The 12575-nt window shown below is 53.1% G+C and overlaps 1 protein-coding gene across 9 annotated transcripts in view; it reads right to left on the bottom strand.

Moving 5' to 3' along the window:
• Positions 1 to 5317: 5317 nt before the first annotated feature.
• Positions 5318 to 12575, bottom strand: part of CAPZB (capping actin protein of muscle Z-line subunit beta) — a 133986-nt gene continuing 126728 nt past the window's right edge. For 5 of the 9 annotated variants that reach the window (XM_070260824.1, XM_001501750.7, XM_070260829.1 and 2 more), the window contains 3 exons: positions 11495 to 11560; positions 10745 to 10821; positions 5318 to 6174 (listed from right to left, as the gene is read on the bottom strand). In XM_070260824.1, the coding sequence (XP_070116925.1) occupies positions 6087 to 6174; positions 10745 to 10821; positions 11495 to 11560 (231 nt within the window). In that variant the 3' untranslated portion in view covers positions 5318 to 6086. Of the gene's footprint in view, positions 6175 to 9211; positions 9325 to 10744; positions 10822 to 11494; positions 11561 to 12575 lie in introns of all 9 variants that reach the window. The other 4 variants (XM_023635607.2, XM_005607396.4, XM_070260826.1 and 1 more) reach the window with 1 other exon arrangement.

Below are 12575 nucleotides of genomic sequence, written 5' to 3'. Positions count from 1 at the left end.
TACCAATATTTTTTTGAGGATTTTTGCATCTATGTTCATCAGCCCTATTGGCCTGTAATTTTCCTTCTTTGTGTTGTCGTTGTCTGGCGTTAGTGTCAGGGTGATGTTGGCCTCATAGAATGAGTTAGGAAGCATTCCATCTTCAATTTTTTGGAATAGTTTAAGAGGGATAGGTATTAAATATTCTTTTAATGTTTGGTAGAATTTCCCCAGAGAAGCTACCTGGTCCTGGACTTTTGTATTTTGGGAGGGTTTTGATTACTGTTTCAATCTCTTTACTTGTGATTGGTCTATTCAGATTCTCTATTCTTGATTCAGTTTTGGGAGGTTGTATGGGTCTAAGAATTCATCCATTTCTTCTAGGTTGTCCAATTTGTTAGCATATAGCTTTTCATGGTATTCTCTTCTAATCCTTTGTACTTCTGTGGTGTCTGTTGTAATTTCTCCTCTTTCAATTTTAATTTTATTTATTTGAGCCTTCTTTTATCTGACTGAGTCTGGCTAAGGGTTTGTCAATTTTGTTTATCTTCTTAAAGAAGTTTCATCGATCCTCTCTATTGCTTTTTTAGTCTCTATTTCATTTTTCTTTTGCTCTAATTTTATTATTTCCCTCCTTTTGCTGACTTTGGACTTTGTTGTTCTTTTTCTAGTTCTGTACTTTAAGATTACTTGAGATTTGTCTTCTTTCTTGAGGTAGGCCTGTATTGCTGTAAATTTCCCTCTTAGCACTTCTTTTGCTGCATCCCATAAGAGTCGGTATGTCGCATTTTCATTTTGTCTCTAGGTAGTTTTTGATTTCTACTTTGATTTCTTCACTGATCCAAGGGTTTTTCAGTAGCATGTTGTTTAGTCTCCACATATTTGTGACTTTCTCAGCCTTTTTCTTGTAGTTGATTTCTAGTTTCATAGCATTGTGGTCAGAAGGGATGCTTGATATGGTTTCAATCTTCTTAAATTTATTGAAGCTTGCCTTGTTTCCCAACATATGGCCTAGCTTTGAGAAAGTTCCATGTGCACTTGACAAGAACGTGTATTCTGCTGTTTTTGGATGGAATGTTCTCTATGTATGTATTAAGTCTGTCTGCTCTATTTATTTAAGGCCACTGTTTCCTTGTTGACTTTCTGTCTGGATGATCTATCCATTGTTGTAAGTGGGGTGTTGAGGTCCCCAACTATTATTGTGTTGCTGTCAACTTCTCCCTTTAGGCCTGTTAATAGTTGCTTTATATACTTTGGTGCTCTTGTGTTAGGTGCACATATATTCATAATTGATATGTCCTCTTGGTGGAATGTCCCTTTTATCATGATATACAGCCCCTCTTTGTCTCTCATTGTCTTGGTTTATCTTGAGATCTGCTTTGTCTGATAGAAGTATGGCAACACCTGCTTTCTTTTGCGTGCCATTTGCTTGGAGTAGCGTCTTCCATCCCTTCACTCTGAGCCTACGTTTGTCTTTAGAACTGAGGTGTGTTTCCTGGAGGCAGCGTATTGTTGGGTCTTATTTTTTAATCCATCCAGCCATTCTGTGTCTTTTGATTGGAGAATTTGATCCATTAACATTAGAATGATTACTGATATATGAGGGCTTACTACTGCATTTTATCTCTTGTTCTCCAGTTGTTCTATATTTCCATTGTTTCTTTTCCCTTGTATTTTTGACTGCCATTTCAGTTTGGTGTTTTTCTGTGATGGTTTTCTAGTTCTCTCTTTATTTATGATTTGTAGCTCTGCTCTGATTTTTTTAGTGATTGCCATGAGGTTAGCATAAAAGATTTCATGGATGGGATAGTCCATTTTCTGATAGCCTCTTATCTCCTTTAGCCTAAGCAGGTTCAATCCCTTTTTTCTTCCCCTTCTGAGTTATTGTTGTCACAAATTGTTCTTTTCTGTGTTGTTTGTGATTAAAGTGTTTATAGTTATTTTTGATGCTTTCCTTCCCTTTGTCTTTTATGTTATAATTGAGTGTTTACTAACCTATTCTGATAGAGAGCTGCAGTTTTCTAATTGTGTTTCTCTCCTTGCTCAAGGTTTATTAAACCTTTGCTCTTTGGTTTCGGATGGGAGGGCTCCTTTCAACATTGCTTGTGTGGCAGGCCTGGTGGCAGCGAGCTCCCTCAGCTTCTCTTTATCTGGGAAAGCACATTTCTCCTTATCTGAAGGATAGTTTCACTGAAGCATATTCTTGGCTGAAAGTTTTTGTCTTTCAGTATTTTGAATATACCATTTCATTCTCTTTTAACCTGTAAGGTTTCTGCTGAGAAATCCACTGAAAGCCTGATAGGGGTTCCTTTGTAGGTTATTTTCTTCTGCCTTGCTGACCTTAATATTTTTGTCATTGACTTTTGCCAGTTTTAATGTTATATGCCTCAGAGAAGGTCTTTTAGCGTTGATGTAATTAGGAGTTCTATTGGCTTCATGTAGGTCCAGTTCTTTCCCCAAGTTTGGGAGGTTCTCAGCTATTGTTTCTTTGAACGAGCTCTCTGCTCCTTTCTCCCTTTCCTCTCCCTCTAGAATACCTATAATCCTTATGTTGCTTTTCCTAATTGAGTCAAATATTTCTTGAAAACTTCATTTAAAAAAAAATCTTAGTTTTCTCTCCTCCTCCACCTGAAGCATTTATTTCTATCCTCTAAATCACTAGTTCCGTCCTCCATAACGTCAGCTCTATTTTTTATGGATTCCAGATTATTTTTTATCTCATTAACTGTGTACTTCATATCCAGAATTTGTTTTGTTTTAGAGTTTCCATCTCTTCGGTGAAGTATTCCTTCTGCTCATTAATTTTATTCCTGAGCCCACTGAACCGTCTTTTTGAGTTTTCTTGTAACTTGTTGAGTTTCTTTATAACTATTTTGAATTCTGTGTCATTTAGATTGTAGATTTCTGTGAATTCAGGATTGGTTTCTGGAGACTTGTCGTCTTCCTCCTGCTTTGAAGTGTTACTGTGGTTCTTCATGGTGTTCGAGCAAGTGATCCTTTAACAGCACATTTGTGGTATCAGGTTGCAGATTCCACCTGCCACCCCTGGGGGTGGGCAGGAGCTGTATTTTCTGATCCCGTCCCATCTGCTGGAAGTTGTGCCTGTGGGGCTTCTCTGCATTTGCATGCTGGCCGCAGCTGCTTGGCAGGTCATGCACACACGTGGAGGTGGGGGCCTCTGTGCTCTGCCAGTGGGTCGCTCTGCTGCAGGACACTGTGCTCAGCAGGGGACCAGCCGAGTTGGTGTGCTAGGTGGGAAGGGAAGGGCACTTTCTTACGTGCACGGTTTGGCTGAGCTGCTGCACTTAGTGGGGGCTCCTTCACAGGGGCTGAGCTGCGCCACTCAGTGGGGAGCATTCCCACAGGCAGGGCAGCATGGTTGGTGTTCCTGTGGGCCAGGCTACAGCTCCACAAACACTCACATGGGCTGGGCTGCCCCTGCCTCCTCTTACAGTTGCACTGGCTGCTGTGTGAGGACCTGTGACCTAGATCACTGTTGCCACGGAGGGTGTGGGATGCGTTGAGAGAGAACATCTTGATTGGCTTGGCGTGGGTCACGCAAAGGAGAGGAGGGAACACCATGACTGCACTGCACCTAGGCTGCATGGAAGGGTGGTACCAAGGGAAGGAAGAGGGGCTGTGAGGCCAGGTCCACAATGACTGGTCCACCCCACCAACAGTGAGGGGATCCCACAGGGTCTGCCACGCAGCAGCAGCTTAGTCAATGATTTGAATGAATGAGTTTGGAGACAGGGAGTCATGGAGTCTGGGGCCCCAGAAGGACCTCAGGAAGGGCTCCAAGAGGCTGACTTGTCAAGACCACAACAAGCGGGGAGTGAAAGGGCAGGGCCTTGGAGAAACAGGAAACCCGATTATCCCCCTGAGCCCTCACACTTCTGGAGATGAAGACCATCACCAGCGCCAGGGGAGCCGGGTGAGTTCGTGCAGAGCTGAGGCCAGGAGGCAGGCTCCCGACTCCCAGACCAGGGCTCCTGCCACCCCACCCTCAGCGAGACTACCTCCTGTTGTGTGAACCGGCACTAAAGGGCACCTTCAGGCAGCATCTGGTGAGCCCACAGGGGTGGGGGAAGCTCTGCTGCTGCCAGACCTTGGGAGTCTGCCACCTGCAGCACGTTGACCCAGAGGGCTAGTCAACCCACCAGGGCCCCTTCCTGCCATTTCCTTAGCCGGCCTTCCTGTCTTGCCTCAGTGGAGCAGGGAAAGGAGTGGCCATGAGGGGCCCAGGCCAGGCTACAAACACTCCTCTTTTGCACTTCCTTCCAGCTGCCCCTCACCTAAGAAACCCAGTGTCAGAGCCCACTGTAACTAGTCTCACCAGCCTGACTTAACATCAGTAAAAGAGCAGTGATGGCACCTGTGGAAGATTCTAGAAGACAAAGCAAGATCAGGCCTGGCATGTGTCATAGCCACAATTTCTTGGTTTCAAGTGTTACTTTTGGGCACATGAACACCTAATAAAAATGAACACTCATTTATTCAGCACCTCCTGTGTGCCAGGTACTCTGCTAACACAACCCCACGAGGCTGTCACCTCCGTTGTCCACATTAGGAGACAGGCTCCGGGTTCGCTCCCCCTACCCCAGGGTTCCGCGGCTGGGGCATCCAGAGCTACATCTTCATTCTTCCCAGCTTTCCTCATCCTCTCCACCCAGTACTTGAAAGGAGCTGAGGGCAGGGGTTTTTCCTGTTACCCATTTCCATCTCCACGGTACTCTGCACACAATGAAGATGTGCCCCATCTGGGAACTTTCTCGTCAGACCAAGCAGAAAGAAGCTAAGACCGGGTCAGGGGTGTCAAGGGTCCAGGCACCTCAAACCAGAGGGGGAGCCAGGGTGTGGGTCCTACTGACCCACCACACGGCTGCCCTGCTGGCACCTAGGAGAGCGTGGACTCAGAGTGTGTCACCTCAGCCCTCTTCCTCACATCTCTGAGGGCTATCGTGAAGACAGAGTGGGATGCATGTGGATGGACCTGCGCACAGTAGGTGTTTGCTGAGATGACAGGAGAGCAGGGAGCAGGGTGGGGAGGAGAGATGAGAGGCCCAGGGACTCCGACCTCATCACACCCTGTGTGTCTTCCAGTGGCCCCAGCTCTGCAGGGTGGTGGGGATGGGGTCTGCGAGGAGTAGGGGGCCGAGAGAAGCAGCTCCAGGCTCCGCAAGGACCCCTTTTCTCCTCGCTCACCAGGCGAGTCCCCATACTTCCTGTGCCCAACACCCCACTGAGCCTGCTACCCGTCCCGTGGGATCAGCTCTAACGGCCAAGGCTGCACGTGCTTGGAAAGTGAGGCAGGCGAGAAAGAACACAAGGCCAGTGCTAACTGCGTCCCAGTTTCTTTTTATTTATTTTTTTTGTTCTTTTTTTCCTTTTTTTTTAAGTATGGAAGCTCAAGTATAAGATGTAGATTTGTTTTTAAGCTTTACAAAAAAACAAAATAAAACAAAAAACTCCTTTTGCATTCCATAAAAATTGACAGAAAAGCACCTGGCCAGAAGAGCAGAACGGTCAGCAGGCCCCACCCCGCACCCCCACAACGCGGTCTCCGCGGGACAGGGGCCAGTCTGCAGGACAACGCTGAGGGCCACCTCTCCTTTCTCCCAGAGCTGTCCCCTGTCCCCTCAACCCCCAACCCCAAGCAGCTCCCAAACACACGTGGAATCAGATTTCCAGTTTTTCTTCTATCTTTCACACACCACAGTTATTTCATAAAATTTTTTTGTTTTACATTTTTTACACCAATGTAACAAAAAGGTGGGAGGGAAGGGGAGGCAGACAGACAGTGTATTTTATGCTTCTAAATGGGTGGGTGGGAGAGACGGGGGGCTGGGGCAAACAAAAAACACACGGTCTCCATGGAAACATCGAGAGTTTGGGTAGCAAAACGTGGTGGGAAGTAGGCCTCAGAGACAGAGAAGGGCGTTTATGGGGCTTTATTCTTGGGGAGAGATGGCGCTGTGCGGTTGGTCGGTGATGCAAGTTGTTATGTGACCTGTCAGGGAGGGAGGGGACGAGGGAGGGAGCAGAAACGAGTTTCTAAGAAAGGAACCTAACGAGCGCACGGCGTGTCCGTTAGCGGAAGCAGAGGTTTAACACTGCTGCTTTCTCTTCAAAGCCTCCACCAGGTCGTTCTTAAGAGCTTCTTGTTTTGATTTGTCTGCAAAAGTCTGCACAGACCTGCCAGGGAGGAAAAGAACTGTCATTAGAAGGTTTACCAGGAAGAGGTGTGGTGGTAACCGGCTGGGCACCAGGGTGCTGGTGCCTGGCTCAGAGAGCTGCCTGCCAGCGACCGACCTCCTGGGGCGAGTGACCAACCTGCTGAGGTGAGGGTCTCGATCACGGGGCCAGGCACTGGGTGTCGCTGGAGCGCAAGCAGTGCTGGAGAGGTGCGGAAGGGGCACAGCCCGAGACCTGTGCCCTCAAGAACATCACTGGGCGCCACTGAGAAGGCGCACAGCCCACCTGGACAGATGCTCAGCTCTGCACCAGGCTGCAGGGGACCTGGCCGTGGTCCCTAATCCACTCCTCAGGGCCCAGGGCCCACCATTAGTCTGAACCAGAAGGTGGCTTCTGGGCTTCCAAGCACAATGCAGCAAAGACCCTCTGAGCTTCAGCCCAGCTGTGGCCTCAGGCCAGGGGCTGAGAGGCAAGGACTGGGCCATGAGGACCTGGTATAAAGCTTGCCCCTCTGCTCCCCTGCCCAGCAGAAGAGGCTTGTCGCTCTCCCCACAAGTGCAGGGTGCAGTGGGACCCCACTCAGTGAGTGTTTAAGAACCAGCGCCCTGGACACCTGTGCACACTGGTTCATGGCCAGGAGAACACAGAGGGCAGGTGCTTTCTGGCTTCTGCTGTGAGGCACCGTCAGCTGTTAACTTGGCCCAGAAAATCCCTCAGCCTGGATCGAGAGGCAGCGTGGGGCTGAGCTAAGCGGGCCTGGGTCCCTGCTGCCGAATCCTAGATTTGCGGGGAACGCAAGTGCATTTCCGCATGGCGCTAACACTCTCGACAAAGCTCACAGCGACCAAGCTTTGCAGAGGCTGTATACCGTTTCCAAGGTGTTTCCACACTTTTCTGCTGTAACTCTCCACGAGCGTCCTGGAAGAGGCCCAGTGCTGTTCTCAGTTTACAGATGAGGAGACAAGCTCAGAGAAACGCCCCCGGCAGTGACCTGAACGATCACTTTGTCGCAACATGTTGGTTAACCAAGAACTTATTAAACTATTTACAAACTTTACAGCGTTTTCAAAGCAGAGGAAAGAGGAGGCGGAAGGCTGCCTCGCAGGAGTGCTGTGGATGGCATGCTCCATGGGAATCCCAGGTTTGACATGCATTGACCATGAGAAGGAACGGGGCAGAGGAGTCAAAAATCATCCCCAAATGCCGAAAATGGGGAAAGTAGTATGAAGTGGGACCTGGGAGAAACAAGAGCAGCCCAAGTTGAATTCTGGCTCCTGAACCCTAGGAAAATCACAAGCAGCGCCTCCAAATGTAAGAGGGTGGCACAGAATTATTTTGAAAGAATCTGTATACAACTAAAACAAATTCCACAAGAAATGTCGACATTTTTGGTTGATGCTGCCGAAATACACATTTCTTATTTGCCCTGGACTGCCCCTGGCTCAGCGGTGGCCAAAGGAAGGGTCAGATAGCAGCCCTGGTGGCCCTTGGGCTCCAAATCTCAGCCAGTCCACAAGGGGCTTCTGGAGAAGCTCCCAAGGTTAACACAGCCAGTGGGCGGACACAGCGGGGGAGCAGAGGCTCAGAAGGCTCCCCAGCCTGCGCGGGGGCGGGCTCTTTTGGGGAGGAGGAGCCAAGCATGCCAGCCCCGACCCCCATAAAGGAGAAAGTTCCAGAGTTCAGAGTTAGAGGCAGAGTTAGATTCAGGTAAGAGAGCTGCTAAAGGTCTAAGGAATGAGGAGCAGGGCGCTCATTTAGGGGGACAGAGCTTGGGAAGGTCATTGCCAAGCAACCTCGAACCAGTGCCTGGAGGAAGCACTAACTTGGTGTGGGAAGGAAGACCTGGACAGACGGGGCGTCAGGCTGCCCACTGCTGCGGAGGGTTTCTATGCTGTAAAGCTCCCGTGGGTGGCCAGGGCTAGGGATCCAGAAGACTCTAGACCCACCCTAAAAGCTGAGGGCCTGGGGAGAAAACCACACTACCATGGAACACCTTAAAAAGGGGTTTTCTCAACGCCATGATGGGAACGCAATGGTCCCGGCATGAGGCTGGAGGCTGCCAGAAGCCTGGAGCCTGAAGTTGGCACACACAGACCAGGCCAATGTGCCAAAGTCCCATGGACCCAGAAGAGCAGCTCTGCCTGGTTAGGTAAGCGCCCCCACCCCACTGAGCCTCCTCTGGGCCAGGCGCTCAGGGTCCAGCCCATGGGCCTGGGGGTAAGCCCGTAAGCCCCGGGCTCTGCAGCCTGCTGGCTGGGTTTCCAAAGCCCAATATTGCAGCCTGTTTCCCCCCCCCCGCCTCCCCGGGGATGCAAGTACTTTCATACAGCCGTATCTGTCACAAGCTCAAGTCATGGTTCTCAGCCATTATCAACAAGCCCATCAGTGTGAGGCGTTTAAGAGGACAGCTGTGGCTCGTTAATGGCGGCAGGCTAGGCCGGTCCAGGCAGCTCCAGCAGGAACCGGTTTGGGGGTGCACCAGGCCAGGCTGGGGGATTACAGCCCCGACTGTGCTCCATCCTCGGACTCGGAGTGGGACACCCCTTTCAAGCCAGCTAGCCCCAAAGAGTCGACTTCTGCCTGAGAAGGGGCTTATTTGGCTTCTGGACTCTTTGGTGAGACGGTCGGGGAGGACCCAGCTGTGCAGGGAGCAGACTCAGGGAGGCTGCCTGGAGCGTGCGGTGAGCAGGAGGCGGGCCAGCCCCTGGCCCGCAGGATCAGAGTCGTGCAGACAGGCGGCTTCTGCCCGAGAGCCAAGCAAGCCCCCAGCCTGGGCTCCTTCAGGGCAAAGGCCAGAACCACCCAACGGCCCACACCACTCACCGCCCGGCGTGCACAGCACACACACCACACACGTGACACGGGTCCATGTTACAGGGGCAAAGTCTACACGTTAATGTGGCTGCTCACGGCCGTGAGTGGACACGGGGGTTAGTGGTGGTTTAAATGGCCGCGCGGCAACAGCCAGACCGGCAGGTCTCGGCGGGTTGGTGAGTCCTGTTTAGTTGGGGGTGCTCACGCCTTTCAGGCAGGGTACCTGGATCGGCTTAATTATCAGGCTGGATGTGGATCTGGCGCTGGGTCAGCACTTGGGAAAGCTCCCTCTGCAACTGCTGAAACTTGGGGTTGTCGGGGATAACGTCAACAGATCTACAGAGAGTGTTCAGAGATGAGTGCAGCAGGAGGGGAGAGGGCACACGGACGGAGGAGCACAAGGGCGGGGTGGCAGCTGAGGAGATACAGGGGACACACAGGCAGAGAAAGAGGGGAGCGTCACCAAGGCCATGGCCGCTCGGGCTGCGGTGCGGAGGTCGCAGCGGCGGAGGCTGGCCGGCGGGGGTCCTGGTTTCGGGGACTCACAACCCCCACCCTGCAGGCTCTCTGTGTCTCTCTCCTATTTCCCAGTGGCTGCCCGACACCGTGCAGGTTGGCAGGGTGTTTGGGGTGGATGGTGCAGCGGCCCCAGGCAGGAAGCTCTGGGCACAGGTGACTGAGGAGGACTCAGACTCAACAGCCAGAGGAGGGTAACGTTGCCAGTGGGGGTAATACAGCCCACCAGGCAGGGCCAGACCCAGTTCCCCACAGGCGGAGTGGCAAGTCGGGAAAATGTGAGTCCAAAGGGGACGCTTGCTATTTTAAATCTGTCTGAGGGAGACCAAAACCGTGTCTCCTGGACCAGTTCACAAGCCAGGGCCCACCCTCCTCTCGGTCCACAAGGAGAGCCCTGCACATGGAGCGAGGGATTCGAGGGCCGGAGGCCGAGGCTGAGCATGAGCCCCTGGGCTCAGAGCGGTGCTGGGCTGCGGAATAAAGCTGCGGGGTCTCATCTCATCTCTGCAGCAGCCCTGCCTCCCTGACCGGACGGGGGCTGCTGCCAGGAGTGCCTCATCAAAGGCCACGCGGCTCATAGTGACAGAGCCTGCAGAGATCCCGGCCCCTGACTCCACGCAGAGCTCACCCCACAGCCGCCTTCACCAGGGCCGATGCTGCAGGACCAAGGGCACGAGATGGGTGGAGAGGGCAGCTCAGGACCCTGGCCACAGGTAACCGAGCCCCGGCAGAAGACATCAGGGTGGCGGGGGCCGTCTCCAGGAAGCAGCAGGGCGAACAGGCTCTTTCTGGAGGACACTCTGCTGCCCCAAAACCAGCCAACCAGAGGCGGCCAGGCTGCATGGCCATCTGCCCTCCCCCGCGTGTCTTGGGGTCTGGTTTGGAGGATCCCTCAGAGCCCAGAGCCTAAGGGGCTGGGCAGATTCTTTACACGGGACTGACAGGCTGGGCACTGAAAGGAGGCCAACTCCAGGGACCAGGGCACCAGCGGCTGTTAAGGTGACCGTGCCCCAGAGCGCCAACAGGGAGGAGGGCGGAACCAACACCTGCCGAGAGCGCAGACCACGGAAAGGCACTTGACCCTTGAAAACCTGCACAGCAATCCTGGAAGGCGGGTACTTTGGTGCCCTATTACAAATGAGGAAACTCAGGCCCAAGGCCACAGAGCTATTAAGCAGTAGACCCAGGATTCAAATCCACATCTTTTTGGTTCCAAAGCTTGTTCTTCTGGGTACATTACCTCAGGCCATTGACGATGTCCTTCGTTTTTCCAAAGTAGATCTCGTTCAGCGTACTTCTGATTTTATTTTCCATGTCCTGGGAAGGGAGGTCGGTCAGACACATGGCAAACACCCTGCCACCTCGCACCAGCTCCACCCGCAGTCCCCGCGGTGACCACAGGGGGGAGGCGCAGGATCACACACGACCGCGGGGAGCCCACACCACCTGTGCCCCCACCACCATGTGCCCCCACCACCATGTGCCCTCAGGCAGGGAGGGAGCTGAGGCCTCGGCACTGACGGCCAGCGCTGACCGCTCTCGGGAGCTGCTCTAACCACATGGCAGCCCCTCAGCCTTTCCACCAATTTTGTGAACAATTCTGTGAAGCCGGAGAGCAGTGCCCTTCCCCCACACTGCACGGCAAGGGAGGCTGAGGCAGCCTCGACTGAAGCTCCTCCAGAGCCCCTTGGCATTGCAGGGCCTGGCTCCATCGCAGGCTCAGGTCTCTGCTCACACCCGGGAGCTCAGGGCGCAGGTCTCGTGGGAGCGCGGTTTGGCGCTGGAGGGGGTGCCTCCGGGGCTGGGCGCTGCTTCCCCAGATCAGAAGGCGCAGAAAAGACCAGCCCAGGGCAAAAAAATGAGAAATGCACCGCTGGCTGCTAGTGAGTTGGAAGAAAGCAGCAAGGGCAAGGCCAGTAGGCCGGCAGATGGGGCTCAGGGGCAAGCTGTCATGCACTGTGGAGGCGGCCCAGAGCCGGAGCGCACTCACCTCTACCAGGCGCCCGATGTTGGCTATGTGTGGGGAGCAGTCGCTCACAGTCTCATCCTTCTCCATCTGCAAAGACAAGAACGTCCCTCCAAGTCAGAGGGAGCCGGGTGCTCCCTGCGACGGGCAGCTTCTATGACAGCACGGCCCGCCCCACAGTGTGCAGAGAGCCTGTCATTCCTGCTGGCCCCTCGGGAGCCAGCAGCAGGGGGTACACGGCCACTTTTCCAGTGGGGAACCCCAGCACAAAATGACTTAAATTTCAGGTCATAAACAGCCCAGCCAGCAGAAGCCCAGAGTCACTGTTCCCAGGGGAGAGTGTGTTGCTGCCACCCTTGGTGGAGCAGCCACCCCCCAAGCCCACGGCAGGGCAAAGGTGACCACCCTGCCAGGCACCAGCTCACCCAAGGCCGACTGGGGAGGATGCGCCTAGTTTGTCGTTACATCACCACTTGCAGGCAGGCACAGCCACAGGTGGTCTGTCCCTGGGCTGGGGCCTGACACCGCAGGTGAGTCTCCAACGTGCCATGACACTGCTGTGCCCCGCCTGCACCTGTAACGGCAGCCACGGAGCGGGACCGACAGCCCTGGGGGACAGGAGGCTCCGAGGCTCAGGGAGAGAAAGTGACTTTGCAACGTTAGCAGCAATGGCAGAACCGGGTCAAACCCTTTCTTACTTCAGAGCCTGCGTTCTTTCTGTGGGGCTGCGGGACCGGCCGGGTCAGCGTGGAGAATCTCAATCTAGACGCCCAGGTTAGGATGGGCCCAAGCACCTGGAGCCTCAGGCAGAGCCGGTGCCGGCCCATAGTCAAAACTGAGTATTGAATGGAGAGGGGGCAGGGAGGCAAGAGGGAAGCATGCACGCTTATTCATGAAGTACGGATTTCCCCACTTTCTTCCTCAGTTTACACTTATTTCCTTCACAAGATCACCAACTGCTTCAGAAGAGGTTCGTCTGCTTTACGCCTTGCAGGGTGCCCGGCAGGTGTGAGCACACAAAGCTCACTGTTCGCACCTAAGGACAGGCAGCTGTCACGGCCACTGCTGGGGAAATAAAACACGGAAGCGGAAACAGGTAATGAAG

Source organism: Equus caballus, chromosome 2, assembly GCF_041296265.1.
Source record: "Equus caballus isolate H_3958 breed thoroughbred chromosome 2, TB-T2T, whole genome shotgun sequence".
Classification (NCBI taxonomy): domain Eukaryota; kingdom Metazoa; phylum Chordata; class Mammalia; order Perissodactyla; family Equidae; genus Equus; species Equus caballus.
Note: the sequence above shows the minus strand (reverse complement) of the source record. Positions and strands in the feature narration are given on the sequence as shown.